The 25764-nt window shown below is 38.0% G+C and overlaps 1 protein-coding gene across 1 annotated transcript in view; it reads left to right on the top strand.

Moving 5' to 3' along the window:
* Positions 1-25764, top strand: part of dnah2 (dynein, axonemal, heavy chain 2) — a 179045-nt gene that overhangs the window by 4405 nt on the left and 148876 nt on the right. Inside the window, exons 4-9 of the mRNA XM_051115409.1 lie at positions 1168-1338; positions 1708-1936; positions 6362-6472; positions 8897-9135; positions 10463-10654; positions 16318-16475. Of these exons, the coding sequence (XP_050971366.1) occupies positions 1168-1338; positions 1708-1936; positions 6362-6472; positions 8897-9135; positions 10463-10654; positions 16318-16475 (1100 nt within the window). The remainder of the gene's footprint in view (positions 1-1167; positions 1339-1707; positions 1937-6361; positions 6473-8896; positions 9136-10462; positions 10655-16317; positions 16476-25764) is intronic.

Here is a 25764-nt window from a genome sequence, read left to right as displayed (position 1 = left end):
ATGTAATTTATTCCTGTGATTTCAAAGCTGAATTTTAGCATTGTTACTCCAGTCGCATGATCCTTCAGAAATCATTGAAATGTTCTGCTCAAAAAACATTATTTTTTTTAGATTTCTTTGATGAATAGAAAGTTCAGAAGAACAGCATTTATCTGAAATAGAACAAATGTCTTTATCATCACTTTTGATCAATTTAATGCATCCTAAATAAAAGCATTAATTTATATTATATATATAATATATATATATATAAATTAGTAGTCATCATTTGAAGTGGATCAGAAAAGGTCATTCATATATATATATATATATATATATATATATATACTGACTCCAAGCTTTTAAATTGTATAGTGTATAATGTTACAAAAGCTTTTTATTTTAGATAAATGCTGGTCTTTGGATCTTTCTATTCATCAAAGAATCCTGAAAAAAAAGTACTCAATTGTTTTAAATATTGATAATAATAATAATAATTAATATAATGTTTCTTAAACAGCAAATCAGCATATTAGGATGATTTCTGAAGTGTCATGTGACACTGAAGATTGCAGTAATAATGCTAAAAATGTAGCTTTGATCACAAAAATTTCACAATTTTATTGCTTTTGCTGTATTTTAAATCAAATAAATGCTGGCTTAGTGAGCAGAAGAGACTTCTTTTAAAAACCATTAAAAATCTTACTGTCCAAAAACTTTTGACTGGTAGTGTATTGTAATTTTGTAATATTTTTATTAAGGTCACATGAAATGTGACGGTAAAGACATTAACGCTGTTACAAAAGATTTTTGTTTCAAGTAAATGCTGTTCTTTTTTTAAACATTCTGTTAATCAAAGAAAATTGTAATAACTGATAATAACGTTGATGCTTTTTGAACACCACATCAGTGTATTAGAATGATTTGACACTGAACTGTAATGGCTGCTCAAATTCGGCTTTGCCATCACAAAAATAAATTACATTTTAAAATATATTAAAATAGAAAGAAAGTTAATTTAAAATGTAATAATATTTCACAATATCAGTGATTTTACTTTTTTTCTCTCAAATAAATGCACCCTTGGTGAGTGTAAGAGCCTTTTAAATGATTGTTTGAACAAAATAAAAGTAATATTTATTTAAAATACTTAGAATGGTTATGATTCACTTATCTTTTTTCCGCCAGAGAGAAGCATTTAAAAGCCGTTTAGCTCTAAGTGGTATATCAAAGGAGTCATGGACAGAGGAAAGTGAGCGAGCCTTGGATAAATTCATCTCAGACTCTTCTGTCAGGCTTCTCATTGTCTACTATGACCCCTTCACCGGCCTACGCGTGGACTACGCCATACCAGCTCAGGTATGCTGCAGCTCTATTTTGAGAAATGACATTTAACGTCCCAATCAGAGCCTTTTGTGTCACAATCTCATAAAGACTCTGAAGATTATTCAGGGGTTGAGCGTGCTTGTTTTTATAATGATATTTTGAGCTTCAATTTAATGAAGGAACATGCCAAGGTTTCTTAATAAATTCATTCTTCGTGCGTTGTGTTCATTTCAAATGCATCTGGTGACTTGCCAGGATACCAAAGATCTCATTGTTAAACTGTGTGTGATGACCTCTAGTCATCCATTAGCACTCAAAAAATATGAATTAGCAACATCTTCTCTTTCCCACTTATCCATCTTCCATCACTCTCTCTCTCTTTCTCTCACTCATTCCCCCTAGGTGGTTGAGCACATGTCCTACTTCATTCGGGCAGAGGACAGTATAATCACAGAGGAGAGTTTTAGGAGCTCGGTACAGTTTGGTTCTATAAGGGGAGGCGCCATAGAGGGTCTCCTCAGGCTAATGAACGGCGTTCACACCCCTCAGGTCACCCTCAGCACTGCCTGGCCAGAGACCGCCAAGAACAACTACTCTGTGGAATTGCACCGCTTCCTCAGCAAACTTACAGGTAATGACAGACAGTCACAGCGCCATCTAGTGTGGGCCCTCCTCAGATGGTAACTGCAACCTCCTGTGTTTGTGTAGACCAGGGGTGTCAAACTCAGTTCCTGAAGGGCCGCAGCCCTGCAGAGTTTTGTTCCAACCTTGCTCCAACACACATACTATGCAGTTTTCAATTAAGCCTGAAGGACTTGATTAGTTGGATTAGGTGTGTTTAATTAGGGTTGCATCTAAACTCTGCAGGGCTGCGGCCCTCCAGGACCGGAGTTTGACACCCCTGCTCTAGACTTTATAGTTGACACAGCAAAAAACGTCTTAAAATGGATAAATAACAGTTAAAAAAAGGGGTCATAAAGGGTGTCTTGGTGGTTTTAAAATTGTAAATAGTAAGTTTTTAAATAGTAAGATTTTTTAAATAGTAAGTTTTTTAAAGAAGTCTTTTCTGCGCACCAAGCCTGCATTTATTTGATCCAAAGTACAGCAAAAACAGTAAAACTTTAAAATATATTTACTATTTAAAATAACTGTTTTCTATTTGAATATATTTTAAAACGTGATTTATTCCTGTGTTTTCAAAGCTGAATTTTTAGCATCATTACTCCAGTCACATGATCCTTCAGAAATCATTCTAATATTCTGATTTGCTGCTCAAAAAATGTTTATTATTATTATTATTATGTTGAAAACAGCTGAGTAGAATTTTCAGGTTTCTTTGATGAATAGAAAGTTAGAAAAACAGCATTTATCTGAAATAGAAATCTTTTGTAATATTATAAATGTCTTTATCATCACATTTGATCAGTTTAAAGCATCATTGCTAAATAAACGTATTAATTTCTAAAATAAAAAAAAATTATACTGATTCCAAGCTTTTGAATGGTATAGTGTATAAAAGCTTTTTATTTCAGATAAATACTAATTTCTGGATCTTTCTATTGCTCAGTGAATTCTGAAAAAAAGTTATAATAAAAGGAATAGGAATAAATAACATTTTAAAACATATTCAAATGGAAAGCCGTTTAAATAGTAAAAATAATTCACAATATTACTGCTTTTGCTGTATTTTGGATCAAATAAATGCAGGCATGGTGAGCAGAAGAGAATTCTTAAAAAAAAAAACATTAAAAATCTTTTGATTAAAAATTTTTTGGTAGTGTACATTGGGGGAAAAACATTTTCAAAACAAAATTTTCTCAGAAATTGATTGTAAATTTCACAAATAATTAGGAAGAAAAAACGTTAACAAATTGAGTTAAACATGACAATAGAAACTAACATTTTCTTAAAAAAATGTATTCCTGTAATCTTTGCTTTATGTTCAGTTTCGAAAAATCATTTTTAGTGCATGTAGAGTAAAGAGGTGCTTAAAGTACATACAGTCTTTGATTAACATCTCAAATGCTTTCAAAAATAATTTTGTAACAGAATTTTGCACAGAATTTTCTTTTTCATTAAAAAAATAATGAAAGTGCTGCATTGCAGCTCAGGTTTTTCATTATTTACCTACTCGCTCACTGAAGTGCATCGACTGCTCTTTTACTACTACTTTCTATTTCAATTCACATGTATGTTATTGATCTTTCTTCTCATCCATATTGCAGTCAGCGACTTGCTTCATATATGTTTCTTTCACTTTAGGCTAAGCCCAAGCACTACTGACCTGGGATCAGATTCCCATTTTGTATTTTGATTTGCTCTCCATCGGCTTAACAGGCGTAGCTGATTCAGAATCAGTGCTTTTGTAGGGTTTTTTTTGCAATCTGACTGAGCTTCTCCACCGTCAGCCATTCAGAGGTAATCACCTGGCACAGTGGAGCACTGTGATGGTTCAATTATTATGCTCATCAGTCCAATCAGCACACCCACATCACCCAGAGCAGCACGACTCTGACTAAACAGAAATAACGCAGCCACCAATCACAGGCTCTTCTTGCACAGGGAAAGGCACCGCCGGGTAATCAGAAAGCCGTTCGACGATTTTAACAATTCGCCTTTTGGTTCTCCTCTTTTAGCACATCATTCTGTAGATCATGTTCAAGGCATTAAGCCTGGGTGCCAAGAAATACATTTTTGAAGCCAATGAAGATGTATGGAAAGATGATTCAAAAGGCATACAGAAAAGTTGCCTTGAATCTGTTTTAATTAAGCTAACAAATAACAGTGAGGTCACAAAGTGCTCTTCAGTGATGTATTCAGTCGGTTAAGTGGTGTAATTCAGAGGGAATTCAGGTTGAAAATGAAAGAAGTGAGTAAGAGCCACAGGTATATTGATGTTAGCCATGCCTTTTCCAATAATAACAGCACAGGCTCAGTTCATTCCTACTCCTTGAGGTAAAGCCTTGCCAATTTGTCTCTCTCCTTTACCAAAGCTGAAGAACTTGGGCTGGAATTTGTACTGAGTAAATATAGACACTGTATACCCACTCCTACACAAAAATACCGCACACCATAGGATTAGACACACAAATACACACACATGCACATTTTTCGCATCTCAGCCAGCTGACTCATTCATTTTCCGTCAGCTAACATCAGTGTCTTTTTTTTTTTTTGATGTCTTATTATTTTCCCTCTGGTGTATCCCGTTTGCTTGTCTTTGTTCTCCCTGTAAAGGCCAATCGAATGCTGTCATTGTATTCCTACACTCTCTTTATTTTTATGTCTCATAACTGCCATCACAGAATGAAGCTGCTAGTCTAACTTGTACACATTGGCCTTGTTCCTTTTAATCTTTTCATCTCTCAATACGCTACGCACTTTTTGTATCTCGCTCTTTTTTTCTGTCTCCCTCCGTCAGACTTCTCCTTCCAAAAATTTAATGTGACAGACCTCTATTATCTTTTTATCTGCCTTTCACTCTTTAAACGCCCGTTAAAGTGGTTGTAGCGAGCGCCGTTTTGATGTCCAGCGTGGAAGGAGCAGCGGATACTGTAGAAAGCCACAAAGAAAACGAACAGCGGTCGTAAAAACCGTTTGTGACGGCTGACACGTGCCACACGGGCATAAAAGCGTAGCAGTAAACTTTATTGTGTTTTCCTTTTATGCTCTTGTGTTGATTCATTTCACCAACATGCAAAGCACTAGAATGTGAGACAGATTTGCTGTCTGCAGCAGTAAGAATGAGGAATGTGTTTAATGTGAAAGTTTGGGAACCCCTTGCCTTGCAGAATCTGTGAAAACGTGAAAAGTTTTAACAAAATAAGAGAGATAACACAAAATGCATGGTATTTTTTTATTTAGTACTGTCCTGAGTAAGATATTTTACATAAAAGATGTTTACATATAGTCCACAAGCTGAATAGCTGAAATTATTAAAATAACCCTTGGTTCTTAATAATGGTTCTTAATGTGTGGTTACCTGGATGATCTACGACTGTTTTTTTGTTTTGTGTTGGTTGTTCATGGGTCCTTTGTTTGTTCTAAACTGTTAAACTGAGCACTGTTCTTCAGAAAAATACTCCAAATCCTACAGATTCTTCAGTTTTCCAGCATATTTTGCATATTTTAACCCTTTTCAGCAGTGACTGTATGATTTTGAGATCCATCTTTTCACACTGAGGACAACTGAGGGACTCAAACACAACTATTAAAAAAGGTTCAAGCCTTCACTGATGCTTCACAAGGAAATACGATGCATTAAGGGCCGGAGGGGGTGAAAACTTTTTGAATTTGAAGATCAGTGTAAACTGTACTTAATTTGTCTTCTGGGAGACATGCAAGTGTCTTCTATTGCTTCCGAAGTGCCATACTAAATGGAAAAAAAATGATATTTCAGCAAAAGAAAAATTTGGACATCTTCATCCTGTTCAAAAGTTTTCACCCCCGGCTCTTAATGCATCATGTTTCCTTCTGGAGCATCAGTGAATGTTTGAACCTTTTTTAATAGCTGTGTTTGAGTCCCTCAATTGTCCTCAGTGTGAAAAGAGGGATCTCAAAACCATGAAGTCTAGATTTAAATATGCACAAGATGCTGGAAAATTGAAGAATCTGCAGAAGCTGCATGATTTTTCTGAAGAACAGTGCTCAGTTTAACTGTTCAGAACAAACAAGGGACTCATGAACAACTATCACTAAACAAAAAAACAGTCATAGATCATCCAGGTAACCACACACAGTATTAAGAACCAAGGGTTCTCAAACTTTTGAAGGGGGTTATTTTAATCATTTCAGCTATTTTTTGATCTTGTAGACTATATGTAAACATCTTTTATGTAAAATATCTTACTCAGGACAGTACTAAATAAAAAATAACATGCATTTTGTATGATCTCTCTTATTTTGTTAAAATTATTCACATTTTCACAGATTCTGCAAGGGGTTCCCAAACTTTTCCATAAAACTGTATGATGGATGTGATGATGTGTGATGTGTTGTACTTGTTGCTGGTATGGACAACTTTCACTGATCGGATAACTGTTGTTGTTCTCCACAGATTGCAGATATAAACTCCTGGGCAGCACAGTGCTGTATGTCCCTCTGGAGGCTCTGCAGCACCGCCCAGAGGAGGCTGTCACGAACAAGAGTCTGGTGCAAAGGCTGGAGAGTAAGACTGTGGTCGTGGGTGTATGCATGGGTGCTTGTGTGTGTAAATGGGTGTGTGAGGGCTTGAATAATTTCTGATGGAGTGGACTGTGAGGTATAAACAGTGTGAAAAGTACATAAGACGCTGTATGCAGGAAATTACATCTACCGTGACAGTCTGTGGCTAGAGCCTATGAGTGTGATTTACACAGTAACCACAGCTGAAGGGCAAAAATAAAGGGCTAATTCAATTCAACACTGCCATGCTGCTCTAAGAAAGTTAAAGGAATATTTATTAAATTTGGCCATCCTGGAGGGGTCCAGGGTTAAAGGGACATACTGGGGGCACTTGGAGGTGTTGAAGAAAAAGGGTATTTTAGAAGCTAACTTAAGAAAAAAATAAACAACAGGACATGGTATGAATGATACCCCACTCAGGGTCTTTTACAGCAGGCGGCAGAGCAGAGACTGTTTGTCCTCCAAGCACTTTTATTTGAAATTTCTCCACTGTCTTAAAGTCAAAATGAAGTCAAAAGTTAGCCTTTATTTAGGCTTAGCTTAATGTGTATATATATATATATATATATATATATGCTGTTCAAACGTTGTTTTAAAATGTTTTTAAAAGTCTCACCAAGGCTGCATTTATTTGATCAAAAGTACAATAAAACAGTAATATTGTGAAGTAATATTACAATTTAAAGTAACTGTTTTCAATGTAATGTTTTAAAATGTAATTTATGGCAAAGTATACAAAATATGTGATGCCAAAGCTGAATTTTAAGAAGCCATTAATCCAATCTTCAGTGTCACATGACAGATATTCAGATAAACTGATTTGATGTTAATTAAAAGTTTTTCTTTTTTATCAGTGTTGAAAAAGATGGGCTGCTAAATTCACCTTTTCCTTCCGAGTGGGCGTGACCATTTGTAAATTTTATGGGCTTTCAGTTTAATCTGCATCCAGCTATATTTAGCTGTACAAAACAGCTTGCTTTGCTGCTTGATATTGCAAATTGGTGTGTTTTACTATATTATTTTAATGTATCGGAATTATGAGCACACTGGTTTGTAGTGCAAACAGTTTTACCATACGTTGTTATTCTTCTTGTTATTGGCCTATAGCGGATAATGAACTGGAAGTCTCACCCATAGGCTTACTTCCACGTTAAAGAAAAAGGTGGATATTTTTGTGAAAATTGACCATTTGCAAAAACCCGCCCTCTTTAGTTACTGTTGCTATGTCCGACAAACAATGCCGCTTTCACACCACACATCACGCAGTGAAAAATGCTTTGTGGAGCAAAGAGGTAACTGACAACATGTGGACAGACAAGACAGAGCAGGTTGCTTCTGGTATGAAACAAGATCTCAGCTTTAAATATGTTTTTTTTTAAGAAATTCAAACAATAAATACTGTTTTGTGGCTCTTTAATGTATTGTGACAAATCACGGTATTGTCTTTTTAGATCAATCTTTTCTTATTTTAATGAACATCAGAACGTATTTTATTTCAACTGCGGAAAGACGTCAATTCACACAATATTTCAAGTCTAAGTCCACTGAAGTGAATCTACTCTCCTGTCCGACAGAATGGCAGATTCGGCATTATGATTGGTCAGATCACCTGTCAACCAAGCTGTTTGCGAACGGTCAATTGTTATCCTTTTTTCAAGATTCTTTACTGAATAGAAACATTATTTGTAGCTGTTATTTTTAACTAATTTAATGAGTCCTTGCTGAATAAAAGTATTAATTTCTTTTAAAAATATATAACAAAATCATACTGACCCCAAACGAATAATATATTATTTCTATTATTAATATATTATTAATATTATTTCTGTATACATGGTTTTTGAAATCCTTTGTCAAAACTGAATGACTTATTTTGATTTAGGCTATTGCTGTATGTAATGCAGCAATACAATATGTTGCAAGTAGTTAACAGTAATTTAATGCTGGTCAGTGCAAGCTGGTCACGGCCAAAATGCCGAATAGTAGAAAAAAAAGCATTGCCAATGGGATGTGTTGAGATGCTCTTGAGGGTAAACTTGACCTTCAGCATGTCCTCAAAAATCCGCCTCTAAAGTGAGATTTGAGATTGGAGTTTCAGGAGCAGAGTGGTCATCCACAACCGGATTCATCTTGCTCCATTCTAGGATGGAATACACACTTTTCACGATTCTATAAATGTCAGGTAGTTTGAATTTTAATACTGTTAATAGAAGTGTACTACAGCTATACCCTCATTAGTTGCTAAAAGCATTCAAATGAGCCAACATACTGAAAGATCTTTTTAATGAAAGATCTTGCAAGGGTGTGTAGAGCTTTGTGAATGATGGACATTTCAATTCTGTGGTCAAAGATTCAGTGCAGACCTGGTGGTTTGATTAAATAGAATGCAGCACCTCACAAACCTTTTTTCTTTCTTTGTCTCTCCCAGTGGTGATGATCCACTGGACACGTCAGATAAAAGCAGTGCTGAGCGCTCAACCCATAAGCGACATAGGAGACACCTCGGGCCTCCTGGAGGAGATCTCTTTCTGGAAGAGCCGCTGTGCTGATCTGGACAGCATTAGTAAGCAGCTGCAGAAACCTGGAGTCTGTCATATAGAGGCGATTCTGCAGCTCTACACATCAACCTACATCCCACCCTTCTGTAAACTAGCCAAGCAGATCCAGGTACAGCTGAGCATCTACGTGTGTGTGTGTCCATGGGTGTGTGAAAATATGTGCGGGGCTACATGGCAGGAATTGAGCCGAGGGGTAATGGGCTGAACAAGAACATTCTCTGGCTGTTGATGATTTATATGCTGCTTCTGAACAGCTTCTCCTCACCCCTCGGAAATGAGGCCGTCTCACATTCAGGCTTCGCTATTACGAGTTGGCCCGGCTTCTCATTTCAACGGGAGACGGAGCATGTCTGTCAGCTCTACTTCAGCGCTTAGTGTCGCACCCTCGTTGCCCCTTAACACTGATTTTGGATCAGTTTATGGTTGTTCTTATAATGAGTCAAGATTGGGGTTTAGATAGAGGAAGCTAGTCCTGCATCAGTGTGGAGGACACGTGTCCTTTTTTCCGATTGTTATGCCTCCAGCTTCATGCTGCGCAAAACTGCAAGGCTGCAGCAACTGCCGTCCTTCATTTCATACAATCTCCAAAGCCTCTAAAAAAATCAATGTGACCAGAGTGAAATAATTAAACATCAGGCCTATTTGACCTTCAGGGGCACCCATGACTGCTTGTAATAGTGACGTTGTCGAGTCAGCTGTGTGCCTGATCATTGCTCCGTAACAGCCACTGTTGTGTATGGTGGCAATCAACAAAGGCTGTTGATCCAAGAACAGGTCTCACTGGGATAAAACCCTCTAAGCTTATTCAGATGTCACTGAAGTTGACCTTAACTGTGTCAAATCAGGGCAATGTAAAAGTGTTGTTCTCAATTATTTGACCTGGTTTAGGTAGTGCTAAATTTGGGAGGAGCATGTTCATCAATTCCTGTAACAATGCAAGGATGTTTATCTCAATGGGCTTAAGTGGTGACGCCAATGCTGTTTCCAGGTCCAAGCCCCAACTCATTTCACTTGAGAATACTATCTCAGCAGTCGTTTATGAGCACTGTTTATTCATATTAAACATTTAATCTAAACGTTTAAAAATTTACAGTGTACAGAACAGTCTCCGTGCTCACAGCATCCCAAACACAACATTTTTTATATTTATTTATTTATATTTCTAGTTTCATTGTCTGGCTATCTGGGATTTCAGTATAGGGTAGGATTATAATTTTTTGGTAGTATTATATTATAATTTGAGTGTATAATTAGCACTGTTTGTTGTTTTCTCGTGTCATCTGATAGAGCGCTTGGACCCTGAAAGAGGTGACACGTGATGTCAGACTTAAAAAGCAAATTACCTGTACATTCTGTTATTTTGTCTGTTCTCTAATTGTCATTCTATCTGCTTTCCAACATTGAAGTAACATTGATTTTTTTTTTTTGCTTTCCAGGATAGTACTTTGCAGGCTCAGTCAAATGTCTCCTTCCTGTCCCTACTGAAAGAGCCATGTGAGGAGCTTGCGCAGCTTAAACCTCGTGAGATTGCACCCAAACTCGCTCACATCCTTAACCTCATCCGTGTGATATGGGTCAACTCCAGTTACTACAACGCCCGTGACAGGATCACGCCTCTATTATGCAAGGTACCTTATTTTCCTGATTAAAAAAAAATAGACAGCAACTGGCGATATTTTATCCGAAGTTACTCAAGATTATTTTCTTGTGTGTTGCTGTTTAGAAGCACACAATTGCTCATGTGATAATGCTAAAATGTAATTTTATAGATAATATGCAAGGCTCTACAGTGCGACCATTTCAGTCGCATTTGTGACTAAAAAACTACTGCGCGCAACTATGAAAAAATATTTAGGAGCACCAAGTGCGACTGTCCCGATCAGCTTATTTGTGTTTGCGCTGAGGGGAGCTTCAAATGTTTCTACGTGTTTTTTGCAATGTTGAGTAATGTGCCACAGACATATCTCTCGAGTCCTTTCATAAACAAAGTGTAGAGAGAGTGTAAATAAGAGATTCATTGTGTAGTGTAGAGTGCTTCGTTGATTATAATGGAACTTGGTGAGATCGTGATAAACTAAGATGAGTGACAGCTTCTAATGATTTTTAAGGGAGTTTGTAAATGATATGTTGATTTAATACAACACTTAAATAAACAAGAAGTTAATATTAAGTGACTTACATTGTCTGATTATAACACTAATGTTTTTAAACAAATCTAGCGAGTCAGTGATTGTTTCCCATTCATAAAGACAGTCACTTGCTTTATTCCTGAATGAATCAGCCGTTCAAAGGAAACAAATGAATGATATGATTCAGTAATTAAATCAGTGACTTGCTACCAACTACTGGCAGATTTAGTTTCATTTTTAGTGTCTTTTCAGTTATTTCAATCATTTAATATTTCTGTATTCAAAATTGTATATTTAAAACATTAATCTCAACATCAATCTCAACCTCCGAGCTTCATTAGACATATGCAAATAGACCTACAAGCCACTTCTATGCCACCTCTGTAGTACAAATTAATTTTGTTAATACTGTTCTACTTTTCTTATTCTGTTGTTTTAATTAGAAATTTTTTAAAAACCTTAAAAAATATAATAATAAAAAAAGAGACATAAAAGATGACACTTTTAATAAAGTTACAAAGGTAAAAACAAAATTCCCCTGTAAATCACTTTAAGAAATCAAATATCAATGGGAAGGCAGATTTTTTTATTACTAATTAGAAGGTTATCCTAAAATTTTGACTGTGCTCCTAAAAAGAAAAGTAAGTGTAGAGCCCTGATATGTAAAGCGTTTTTTGTCAGCTAAAAATGCTAGGCTCAGGTGTGAGCACTTGAGAGCGCAGCGTTTTTTTTCCGTTGCGATGCTGTGGTTGCTATGATACGGAATCCACCGAAGTAATGGCAGACGTATCGCAAATGAAATGCTTCTCAAAGCATTATTTTTAATAACAATAATATGGTAGTCTGGCATTTCCATCTGATAAAGACATAAATACTCAGAGACAAGCAATATTAACTTCCCCAATGTTGTTCAGTCATAGCAGAAGCAGGGTGGGTGGTATTAGTCAAGACCCTCCTCCACTCTGATTGGATAGCTGAACGCTAAAAGTGACAGTGATGACCGCAGCGTTTTACTCGAAGTTGAACATTCTTCAATTCTCGGTGCTGAGAAAAAGCGCCCGAACGTTAAGCGTTCAGTGCGAAAAACACGTTCAGTGCTCGGCACACTTCTAGCTTTTTAAAAATGTGGCGCACCCTTTGAGAACAATAGAAAAAATATGCTAGCCGCAGGGGAAACCGCTTTGGTGGACACGCAGCCTAATTCTTTTTGTTTTAGTATAATTGTATCGAATGTACATTCTACAAATGCAAATCACCTGTGCGGAATGATTGAGTAAAGCGATACGTTATATGATAGGTTATCTCTTTATATCATTGAGTGAATTGATTTTCAGTTCTCCGACAATGAAGATTGATCCACTACACCTTTTTATTGTTATGCACAACCCTTTGTCTAGGCTCACAGATCAATCACTTCATGCATAATTTTGTATGAATCAGCTAAGCTCTCACGCACAAAGGTTTTCCCTGAATCCACTCACACCGACCTGTACAGTCATACTAGTACCTGCTGCCTGGATCCCACATTCCTCCCTCCTCTGCTTCCTGCACATCAAAGTTCGGATTGCTTTGGGCTCCGCCACATAGATAAGCCATCAGCCGCAGTCGTGTAGCACATGTAACACGTGTTCTTCAGATCAGAGGAGTGGGGCCTTGCGTCTCTACGCCACCCGCTCGCATCGCTCCACTTGCTTTTCATTTCCATCCCTGGCTCCTTGAGAGCATCAGGGAAACCGTTTAACCTTATGTAATTACGCTCTGACCCTTCCTCTGCTGGAATCACATGGTACCACTGCCACTTTGTTTCCCTCTCTTTTTTTTTTGTCTGTTTCATTTTTCTTTTTTCCTCTCTTTCATTCTCTTCTTTGAAAACACATCAAGGCAAATCGGACTGCTACAAAAACATTTGGTCTAATTGTTTCCTGAGGGGTGAGATTGTGCACACATGCTGAAATGCCCGCATTAAATTAGCAATTGTTTTCCAGAGGGGCATTTTATTCTCTGAGGTCACATTTGCACCTTTGACCTGCATGTGCTGAATGAGTTCAAGTCTAGACAATCTTTTTTCCCGTTTGTTTCCCTTTTGTTCAAACTTAAAAGAGAAGTTCACTTCCAGAACAAAAAATTACAGATAATGTACTCCCCCCCGTTGTCATCCAAGATGTTCATGCCTTTCTTTCTTCGGTTGTAAAGAAATTATGTTTTTTGAGGAAAACATTTCAGGAACTTTCTTCATATAGTGGACTTCAATGGTGTTTGAACATCCAAAATCCAGTTTCAACGCAGCTTCAAAGGGCTCTAAACGTTCCCAGCCAAGGAATAAGGGTCTTATCTAGCAAAATGATCTGTCATTTTCCAAAGAATATTTCCAAAGTATTGTTTCAGACCTGTTTGACTTTTAGTGTGTAGACAAAAACAGTTTGTGTTCCACAGAAAAAGAAAGTTATACAGGTTTAGACCAACATAAAATTTTGGTCACACTTTATTTTAAGGACCAGTTCTAACTATTAACAAACTATTAACTGCAGCTTTTGTTACTAATAGGCATGCTAGTAAGTGACTAGTTAATAGTGAGAATTGTTCCCTATACTAAAGTGTTACCGAAACTTTCATTGTGGAGTGAATTACCTCTTTAACACAAGCTCTGCTGGTCATTGCAGTACCACCCCTTTAGCTAGAAACACTGATGTATACTTTTTAGACTGTCTAAAAGTGTACTCCTGTTCGTCCACAACACTGTAATTCTTTACACACTCTTACCCAGGCCAAATGCCTGCGGTTCAGTCAAGTGAGCTCTCTGCACTTTGTTCTTTCCTTGTCAAATACAGACTATCTAATGTGAAAAGTCCTATTGTGTTAGGTCAGTGCTCATGCTATAAGAATGGCTTAGGTTATGCTATAATGATTTTTGAAGTGAAAAAAGTTCTCTTCTCCTGCAATGAACAAGAGGCTTCATCAGTTTACATGCTTTTTTTTCTACTGGAAAATTGAATTTCTATTTGCCTGAGTGAAAGATTCCTGTGACTGATATAGGGCCTCTCCGTGGAGATTTTTATGTTTTTATTGTTATTCTATGAAATAACGTAGCCATTTTTCTCACGGCAGTTCCAACGTGCCATGAATGTACTGTGAGTTTAAATCACCCGCTAAGGTCCATTAATGCTCACTGACTTGAATCTTGTACCTGGTTCAGAGATTTGGCCCACGGTCCTATAAGACTGATGGGGGATCAACTTCCCCTAACCAAATCTAAAATGAAACATTTTAGAATAAATTGAGGAAACTGTTCTAAAATCAGAGTGTAATGGTGATTTCTATCAACACCCATATACAAATACATCTAAATGGTCTGTAAAGTCCACCCGGCGCTTTGTTGTCATTGGCTGCGTGCAGTAGCGTGTTAGCAGTGCCGTGTTTAATGAAGGTGAAATGGGTGAAACGGTATTTGCACTGCTTTTCAGTGGGTTTCTTCCCCTCTAAGACATAAAATAACATAAGAAACCTGATTATTTCAGCAGGGAAGCATTTTATTGTGGTTGCATTGAGAAAGGAGAGAAAGAGCGGAGGTAGAGAGAAAAGACATGGAGCAGAACTTGCTTTCTTGATTCAGTTTCCAGTCAGAGGTTTCCAGCTAATAATTTCCAATCAGAGGGCATTTGAGTCTCAATGAGTGTGTTTGTGCGTGGATTTGTATGTGTGCGTCACAACCACCTTCCCTTGTCTCTCCCTCAGGGTTTCTGCATTTCTTTTATTTGTTTTTGGTTTGTTTTTTCCCCCCGTCCTATTTCTCCGAGCTGGTAGAGCCTACATCGGATTTAATATCATTTTCCAATCAGCCAGCGCTAGCGGCCATGGGCTTTGGACTCCGGTGTGCTTTTCCGTTTAATACCAAGAGAAAAAAAAAGAGGTAAAGAAAGAGTTCAAATACACAAGGCCTTCAAAAGAATAATTTGTAATAATTGTGCCAGCATTCCGAGACTGATGTGCTCATTGTTATTTCGTACATGAGATTCACGGCTCCATAAGCTGTCTGCTTCCCGTCGTCTATTGCCTGATATGAAACACCATCTGCCGGGGTTTCTTAAAGCTCAGCGCCTGTCATCTATTCTTACCTCCTACGTCCACCTAACCCTACTTTCAGCTCCCCGAAGAAAGCCGGCGATTCGTTTTTTTCTCCTGCGCCAAAGTTAAGACACGCTTCTCTGCTGATTTTCAAGAGCTGCTGTGACAGAAATGGAAGAAACGTCTCTGATTGAACAAGGCCTTAGAAATCTCTTGAGACGCAGGCGTTGGGACATGTGTTGTCTTCATTTACAGAAGGTTCTTTTTTCTCTTTGTAAAGAGAGGAACGGAAAGAAATATATTATGAACTCATAAGCTGTTTAATTCTGTGGCTCTCTTAACCTTTTGCTTAAATGAGAATTTTGAGTCATTTACATATCAATTTAATTTCCTCTTGTTTTGTGCCTCCTTCATTAAAACAGGAATTTGCCTGGCACTGTAATCAGCGTGTAGTACACATTACTGCAGCATGGCACAAACACACACATACACATTTTCTCTATCTTTTTTCCACATACACATTCTTTCCCCCTTTCTCGCAGATACACACGCACTACTTTCATTCTTTCTGTTTCCTTTCTTTCTCTCTCTCACACACATGCTTGTTTCAGTGCTCTATGGAGTTCATCTGTCAGATGAAGCAGAGAATAAATGGGAATCTGTCGTTTCACATCCTCCACAATATGGATCATCAGCGATAATTACACTTTCTTCTCCTCTTTTTTCCCTCTCCCTTCTTTGTTACCTTCTCTTCATTCTTCTTTTACTCATTTCTATACAACGATCTCTGTTTTTGTAAGGCGTAAGGTTTGAATGACACCAGGCACAAAAGCCAGGGTTTTTACAGGAGCAAATCCTGTCTGATTCATAGCAAAGTCTGTACTCAAGGTTAATCTACACCTGAATGCGGAGCACATTACAGCACACACCTGTCTGTGCTTGCTTTGGTACAGTCAGTGCGGTTCTCTCATCAAACATTCATGTGCAAATCCTGCACATGAAAATCGTGACATGCAGTAGATACAGACACAAAGACAGATTCATACTCGGATCATTGGGTGTTTCATGTAAATTACTATACTGTGTGTTTTGTTTTGCAGATTAGTAATGAGATCATCTGTCTGTGCTGTCGGGAGATTTCTCTGGACAGGATCTTCCAGGGTTACGTGATCTCCAGCAAGCAGATTCTGAATGACTGTATCCAGTGCTGCCTAGACTGGAAAGAGCTCTACCTGCACACTTCCCAGCTCCACCACAAGTACTGTAGTCCTCAATCATCATTTCTGTCTCTTTCTCTGAGTTCTGCTCTGTTCCCTACAGCACAGGATCACACCACTTAGAACTGCACTGTGATTGCACTGTATTACAGCAGTACCCATCCACTTTACAACTCTGAGAATTACAACGGTCAGCAGTGACATATGGAGTGCCGTATATTTCAAATATAATTAAGCTGCTTCAGTCGTTTATCTTTGCTTACACTCTGCTGGTTGCCATACTTGTTTCGTATCTGCGTTGCCACTAATATTACCACTTCTACTATCCACTATTAGTACAAGTATTACTGCTACTACTAAACCTGGTATTATCACTGCAGCTGCCATTTTTGCTACTGCCACTGCTGTTACAACTAGCTTTGATTTTTTGAAGACCGTTATTACTAATGATATTGTTACTTTTATCACTGCTAGTATGTTTCTCTGCGCTACTACCGCTACTAAATATTACCTTTACCTAGCATTTCTACAGTTTCTACAGTTAAAGGGGTAGTTCACCAAAAAATGAAAATTACCCAAAGATTTACTCACCCTCAAGCCATCCTAGGCGTATATGACTTTCATCTTTCATATGACTGCAGTTATATTAAAAATGTCCTGGGTCTTCCAAACTTTATAATGGCAGTGAATGGCTGTTGAGATTTTGAAGTCCAATAAAGTTAATTCATCCACTGGAACAGCACTCTTGTGAACATGCGTATTAGCCATTTCAAATGAAATCACTTTTTAACAGAACAATTTAACATCCCTGAGAAAAATGATGTCGATTTCAATGTTTTTCCTACAAAAGAAAATACAACAATAATAAATAATAATAAATTAAATTATCTCAAAATTACAAATTAGTGATAATAAGAATGAGTAAAGCACAGTTATGGTGTTCTGAAAGGATGTCGAGAATGGGATTTTCCGACCGTGTTTTATTCGGAAATTGAATCCCACGTTCAAAATCTCAACAGCCATTCACTGCAGTTAAATGCAGTCTAATGTTAACGTAGAAAAAATGTGCACTATTAAAGTGTCTGTTTGGAGTGTGGAAGCTGAATAGTAGCGCACTCCCTGCATGACAAATGGAGGTGTCGGTGCGGTCACTTGCTCTTAAAATACTCGGTCATTTTTGGTCATACAGAAAAGAGTCAATTTTGAATTGGTAAAGAAGAAAGACATTTATTTGTGTGCACTCAGAATAACAACAAAACTTGGTGCTTTTGTAAAATAATTAAAGCAAACAGGATGCGCTTTCTGCCGTCTTGGTCTCTGTGGACTTAAGTGTGAAAATTTTTCCATGTATACTTGCTTCGCAGACATGAAATATACATCTATAGAGAGTGTAATATACATCTGTCAGCTAAATGTTTGTCCTCTTCTGTCTGAGTCAGCTGTACACTGAGTCAGCGCCTAGTCTTCCTTTCTATACAGCAGCTAATAGAGAGCATGCTTTAAACCTATATTATTTACTGCCCGCCCACCTCTCTGTCTTTCAGCTTTATGGCTCTTCTTCTCCCTGTCATTTCCACCATCACTGGCTCTGCCTAACCTACCCGGTCATCTCAGCTTCTGCACACAATTCTTGCACTCATGCTCTCTCCCTTTCGCAATGGAAATGATACTGCTGCTAAATGAGAGTGCCAAAGCTGTTCCGTGATTGCAGCCCTCCTGCTAAAAAGAACAGCATTTTACGGTGCGATGACAGAGTTTCTTCTTCAAAGTGATGGCAACTTACCGCCAAATGACAGAGGCTGAACACTGCAGCATCCATTTGAAAGGAGCTCTCTCAGAGTCATCTCCCAGAGTTTTTTATTGCACTTAGGTTTAGGTTGCCGTTTCTTCTTTAGGTGTGGTGAAACTTTGCAATACAGTTTCATCATGTCCCAGCAGAATGCGACGTCTGCTTCGTAGCATTCCGCCGTAAACTATGGCATAACTCATAGTGGCTGTGATTTTGAAAGATGTTAACAGCGTAGCAAATGCTGCATTGTTGAAGCTGAATGTAACAGATTCAGTGGGAGGGATATACTGTAGAGAAGAAACATTTATTTCCTAAGCAAGTCTTCCCTACAGGATGCAGCCATTCAGTTATGGCTTTTAAAAACAGCAAGGGGCTCCAGAGGTATTTCACGGAAAATAATGTGCGGTCAACCAAACACGGCACAATGTTCTTAGTGGGTTACACCCTAAGGTCTCTCGCTTTCACCCCAACCCTGTGGTTTTTTGGATTGTATCACATTTTTAGTGTTGTGGGCCTGCTGATTGTTTATGACTGTTGGCTCCATTTGTTGTGATAGAAGCAGAGAGTTTATTTTGCCCCGCAGATCCTGAGATCTCCAATTCTTCACTTAAGTAGCTGACCTCATCCTCCAAAATACAGCCAGTGTTCAGATAGAACAAGGAATATAGTGTTCCACCTCTTTTACCAACACTGTACAGTGATTCTTACTGTAGATGCAGTAAATAATGTTAAATAACTACCAGATTTACTAGAAAATTGTAGAAATATTGAATATTTGTGACCCAGAACCACAAAACCAGTCACAAGGGTCAATTTTTCGAAATGTATACATCAACTGAAAGCTGAACAAGCTTTCCATTGATGTATGGTTTGTTAGGATAGGACAATATTTGGCCAAGATACGACTATTTGAATATATGGAATCTGACGGTGCAAAAAAAATCTAAATATTGAGAAAATCTGCGTTAAAGTTGTCCAAATGAAGCTCTTTCGAATGCATATTACAAATCAAAAAATTAAGTTTTGATGTATTTACAGTAGGAATTTTACTAAATATTTTCATGAAACATGATCTTTACTTAATTTCCTAATGATTTTTGGCATAAAAGAAAAATTGATAATTTTGACCCATACAATGTATATTTGGCTATTGCTGCAAATATACCCCAGTGACTTAAGACTTTTTGTGATTTTGTGGTCCAGGGTCACATTTTTGTTTACTAATTTAAGGAACACAAGTAATGCATCTCAATGCAGCTCTTCTGTCACAAACTATCCCTTTAAAAGTTAAAGCTGGTAAAACAGGCCTACTTTAGTTCAGTCCAAATCTCCCCTATGGTTAATTATGGGTGCTTTGTTTGACTGTTTTATTTACATAAAATCTGGTGACAATCAAACACATTTACTCAATTCAAAAACCATGCAAATTCTTGTCTATGTGAAAAGTTATTTTGAAGAATATTTTTGTTCATCCAATGAACAAACAGACTTGGTCCCAGCAGACTTTCACTGAACAAAGTGAGGAAAAAAACAACATAATGGACTAAAAATTATGACTAAATATTTATTTTTGCATCAAAATTCTTTCATCATCGTCTTGACATTTCTCAATTTTTCCACCAAAAACAAGATACTCATTGTCATGACATTGTCAGCATTGGCATAGTTGCAGATCTGATGAAGATATTTGTCAAAGTAGTATACTCAGGTTTGTTATTTAGTATATTGATATTTGGGAGAAAAAAAAATCTGTTTTTTTTTCAGTAATGATACTGTGTTTACTGATTGCACAAGAGCATCAGGAACGCTTTACATTTGAGAACTTGTGAATAGAATCGTTACAGAAGAGCATGCTAGTATTGTTATTATGAGGCATTTGTTGTTGCAGTACCATTAATGGCCTGCCAGCTGCAGCAATAATAGCCTGTACTCCTGCGGCCTGGGCCGATGGCAGCACTTGAAGTGAATCGATTGCTGCACTAGTAAATTCAATACAGCGCTGCAACTAAAAACTTAAGGCACGGCAGGCCTCCGAGGTAGGATTTGATTGTCCCTGCTTTACGATGTATTGAGTGCGAGAGTGAGTGCCCTGTGTAAAGCAGACAGCGTTATAAATGGCCAATGTTAAAGCTTGGATCCAGATGCTTGAGGTTTGGTGTTAAGCAACGAAAAAAGACCTTTTTCTATTTTCAGTTGGAGGAGGAAGACCATTACACACACACTCGCAAATGTCTTCACTAGACTAGAGTTCAGCTCTAGGTCGATGTCTTGGAGATCGAGGCTTTAAGATGTCATGGGTGTGTTTGTTAGTAATAAACAGCAAGCAAACGCACTTAGCGTCATAGATTTTTACCATCATGTGTTGTTCTTAGCACAGACTGGAGGAGCAGAAAATTAGCAAGTGTCACTGGCACTTTTGCAGCTCACATCACGTCTGATGCTTTCAGAGAAATGATTGATCAAAGCCAGCCGTCAACTCTATCACTCTGGACAGCCATGAATCAAAGGTCACCTGTGTTTTTCTCCAGAGCTATTTTACTGGCATCATATGTATAAGTAGGAATCACTTAAGCTGGTTTGCTCAACCTTGCGGTGCATGTGTATGTTTATATATATATACGTGTGTGTGTTGTGACATGATTAATGTGGTGTCAGCTGCGGCATGCCCTTTATCCTCTGTCCTCCTGGTGGCCTCTCTTTTTCTCTTTTTTTTTTTTTTTGCTGTTTCACTCACTTTATCATTCAGTCTCTTTTTTTTTTTGCCTTGAACACTCTCTTCTCCACCTCTTTTTTTCACTTTCACTTTCATGTGAAAGAAAAATCACAAATTAGATCTCTAATATTTCAGTTGATGTTCCTGGACAATAATGAGATTTAATGGAAAAGTCTTCCCTCATGAAGTAATGTTACATTTTTCCAAATTTCAGAAGAGATCCTAACAATATCACAACTATGTGCTTAGATTTGCCAAGATCAAAGGGTGTGTTTGGGATGCAATACTAGCTTTTTAAATAATAAGTCTCTACCCTGCATTTTTTAATGATCATTTTACCTAGATGTACTTCACAATACAGAAGAAAAGATGAAACAAAGTTGATACTGAAATGAAACGAAACGGAGAACTTGAAATAAATGAATAAAAGGGTATTAAAATCAATAAAAATCCTTTCATTCCTCATCCTTTCATTCAAGTGCTCTTTCTCTCCACCCCTCTCTTTTCCTTTCATTCCCTCTTTTTAATTCTTTTTCCTTAGGTTTATTGAATTACAAGTCAATCATGTCAGATTTTCCAGACAATACCTTTAAAGGTTGCTCAGTAAGGAGTAGGGCAGCCTGTCCCCGTTTCAGTCGTAACCCTTGTGGTCAGCCTGGTTATTCTTCTGTATAATGATTGAGCTTGAATCCTTTCAGACCTTCTGAAACACAGATGACCTCATAAAATATCTGCCATGGTTGGAAACATTGCCATGGTACCACAACTGCCACTAACTGCTCAGGGAGTTGTGCTTTGAAAAAAAGATAAGCAGATTGTATTTGTATAGTTTAAATGCACAGAACAGAGCTGGACTAATCTGGTCGATTAATCACACCAATTTATTGCTTTTGCCATTTTGTGACTTTTCCAGTGTGCTTATGTGTGTACCTGGTACCCCCTACATTACGGGGACCAAAATGTCTCCACAAGGATAGTAATACCAGTAAATTTAGTATAGTTTAGGCTTAGGGGAAAGAAAATACAGTTTGTACAATTTATACTATATTTATACAGTTTGTTTGTCTAATATATGCATGTATGTACCGTATGTGTACTGCTTACGTACAGTCATGGCCAAAAATATCGACACCCTTGCAATTCTGTCAGAAAATGCAACACGTCTCTCAGAAAATAGAAGATTGTTCCAGCTGCAAGTATTTTGGTATTCACATGCTTATTGTTTTTGTTTGCACTACAACAACACAATAAAACAGAGAAGAAAAGTCAAACTTGATAAAATTTCACACAGAACTCAAAAATGGACTGGACAAAATTACTGGCACCTTGTCAGAATTGTAAAAAATAATTGCTTTTCAAGCATGTGATGCTCCTGTAATTTGTATTTAGACACACCTGTGGCAAGTAACAGGTGTGAGCAATAGAGTAATCACACTTGCAACCAGTTAAAATTAAGAAAAGTTGAGTCAACCTTTGTGTTGTGTGTCACACTGAGCATGGACAAAAGAAAGAAGTGTAAAGAGTTGTCTGTGGATTTGAGAGAAAAAAATGTGGAAAAACATGGACAATCTCAAGGCTACACGTCCATCTCCAGAGATCTTAATGTTCCTGTGTACACTGTGCGCAATATCATCAAGAGGTCTACAGCTCATGGCACTGTAGCGAACCTCCCTGGACGTGGATGGAAGAGAAAAATTAATGGAAAATTACAATGAAGGATTGTTCGAATGGTGGATAAAGAACCCTGGTTAACTTCCAAGCTAATTCAAGCTGATCTGCAGACACAGGGTACAACAGTGTCAGCTTGCACTATCTGTCGCCATCTGAATGAAAAAGGACGCTATGGTAGGAGACCACTGCTGACACAAACGCATAAAAAAGCAAGACTGGAGTTTTCCAAAACGTATGTGACAAAACCACAATCCTTCTGGGAGAACATACTGTGGACAAATGAGACAAAAGCACAACTTTTTGGTAAAGGACATCATGGCACTGTTTACAGAAAAAGAAATTAGGCCTTCAAAGAAAAGAACACAGTCCCTACAATCTAACATGGTGGAGGTTCAAAGTTGTTTTGGGGCTGCTTTGCTGCTTCAGGCATTGAGTGCCTTGACTGTGTGAATGGTATCATGATCTGATGATTACCAAAGAATTTTGGGGCGCAACGTAGTGCCCAGTGTCAGAAAGCTGCGTTACCATCAGAGGTCATGGGTCTTCCAGCAGGACAATAACCCAAAACACACTTTGAAAAGCACTCAGAAATGATTACAAACAAAGCGCTGGAGAGTTCTGAAATGGCCAGCAATGAGTCCAGATCTGAATCCCATAGAACACCTGTGGGGAGATCTTAAAACAGAGCATCCTTCAAATCTGAATGACCTGGAGCAATTTGCAAAAGAAGAGTGGTCCAAAATTCCAGTAGAGGTGTAAGAAACTCATTCATGGTTACAGGAAGTGATTGATTTCAGTTATTTTTTCCAAAGGAGGTGCTAGTTAAGGGTGCCAGTAATTTTGTCCAGTGCATTTTTTGAGTTCTGTGTGGAATTGTATCAGATTTGACTTTTCTTCTCTGTTTTTTTTGTGTGTGTTGTTCCAATGCAAACAAAAAAATATCATTTGCAACCGCAACAGTTTTCTAGAGAAGGTTTGCATTTTCTGACAGAATTGCAAGGGTCCCGATATTTTTGGCTATGACTGTATATGAGACTTTAACACAAGATATACATTACACATTTCATTTTACAGATAGAATTCTCAATTTTGTCATACACTTGAGTCATACACTGATTTTATAGCGTTTCATAACATTAAAATTGCCACTGACATCACAGCCATGATGAAATCTTGTATGACAGCTACCAGTGAGAATATTTTCATTCATGTTTGCAGTTAACCTAACAACTTAAAGATAAAATGCATGTTACTTTGAGTTCATAGGCATAAAAAAATTCAGACAGAAGTAGAAAAATATTGGACATCCAAAAATATTTTTATGTAACTCCAAAGTCAGTTTTTTTCCGTCAGACTGAGAGAGAATCTTATTAAATTTGATTCAAATTGCCCCGCATAAAGTTGTCCCAATCTCCCTGCTATTTTGTCTAGTTAAAACCAGTAATGGAGGAGACTTGTAGGAAACACTTGTCTAATTTTAAGTGAAAATGCGGTCAGTTGTTTGCATTTCGCTTTTCCGTAAGCACTTAACTTCCTAGTCTGATCCACTCTCTCTCATACTCTGTTTAAATCAACATCTCTAACCTTGCTGGATGTTGTAATAGTGTTTTATCATGGTTCATGGTATGCAGTAACTCGTTTAAAGGGATGTGACCCTGGAGCCAGAGAGCGTGTAAGAGAATAAACATAAAGATAGCTTATCGTCTGTAATCTGTATTACTGCCTATGTCTGACATTCACCTCAGTGTCCTCCTGTGTGTTTAGACAGTGCATTCATCACTTTGCGCCCAATGACGACCTTCTCTGAGACCTACACCACTGGATCATGTCTCTCTCATAATCACTTACTCCGTCTCTCTCTCTTTTCCCCAAAACAGCCGTGTTCATCTCTTCTTTGTCTGTTATTCTTTCTCCCTCTTTTAGTTGTAGAAAAGTTCTCCTCCCCCGACCCTCTTCCTTTCTTTCTTTTGCATGACAGCCGTTTACTGGAGCATTATTACGCCCCGTATAAGCCCCTCTTTAATTAGACACCAATTTGGACGGATTTACGCTTTTTCACATGCCAAAACATTCATATTGGCTGTTTATCCCCGTGGTTAAAGGGCATAGCTGTCAAACTGACCACAATTCATGGCGATATTAAGTGTTTCGCAGTGAACTGAGCAGGCTGGCGCAGCTCCGTTCCTTCTGAAATAACATGGGCTAACTGGTGATTAAGGATTTAAAAGACGAAGTGGAGATGCGCGTGCCGGGCGGTCCTGTAAATGATTCAGGAGAACTGATTGCTGGTGCGCGGCTCACCGTCATTTCAATGTGTTTTTGAATCTCAGTCATTAAAGCTCGGGCCGCATTTCAATTTAAGCTCTCATCCTCCGCTCTGACGACTATGATCGCCGTGCAAGGGCGAAAATCGTAATTTAGTCGTTGCGCCAGACGGCGGTTATTTTTCTCTTTAATAATAAATATTACATTTTTTTCTGGGATTTCTTTGCATAAATCAAAGTAGTAAGAAAGATGAAAGGAAATTTGTGTTTTATGCGTGGAGACCTTCCTAGCGCCTATCTGGTGGCCTGTTATTACCCCACACATGCTAACATGAAAGAAATAGCAAAACGCTGGCTAACGGTTCATTCTAAATGGATTGTGTCTTAACATCAGGTTTGATCTGTGAGGAAACCAAGAATGAAAGCCAGAAATGGCCAGTTAAGAGGTCTGGTTTTATATGAGGCCCAGTCTGACAGAGTTCCTAGTTCCAGGATAGAAATCCCTCAAAACAAGGCCGTGGATCAGGTCTCTCCCTTTGACTAAATCACTCAATTTACATGTACTATCACGCCTATCCGATAACACAGCTATCCTGCTGAAGTCTCACTCTTTTTCTATATATCTCTCTTGCGCTCCCTCTCTTTTCCCCTCCCTGTGACCCTGGCTTCCTCTCTGCCCCACTAAAGGTGTTTGTCTGTGAGCGGCGGTGAGGATTACCTTTCCATCAGTAGAAGAATGAGGTGTGAAAAGCAATCTGAGGAACGCCAGGCCCGGCTGATATGGAACTTTGGCGGATGCAATTATGCCTATGACAGATCATTTCTGACCTGATCCCTCGCTGCTCTGGATGGCAGCCAGCCACCGCCGTTGTTTTGTTTTGCTTGTGCGCCGT

This window comes from Labeo rohita, chromosome 7, assembly GCF_022985175.1.
Source record: "Labeo rohita strain BAU-BD-2019 chromosome 7, IGBB_LRoh.1.0, whole genome shotgun sequence".
NCBI lineage: Eukaryota > Metazoa > Chordata > Actinopteri > Cypriniformes > Cyprinidae > Labeo > Labeo rohita.
This window is presented reverse-complemented; position numbering and strand designations above follow the sequence as displayed.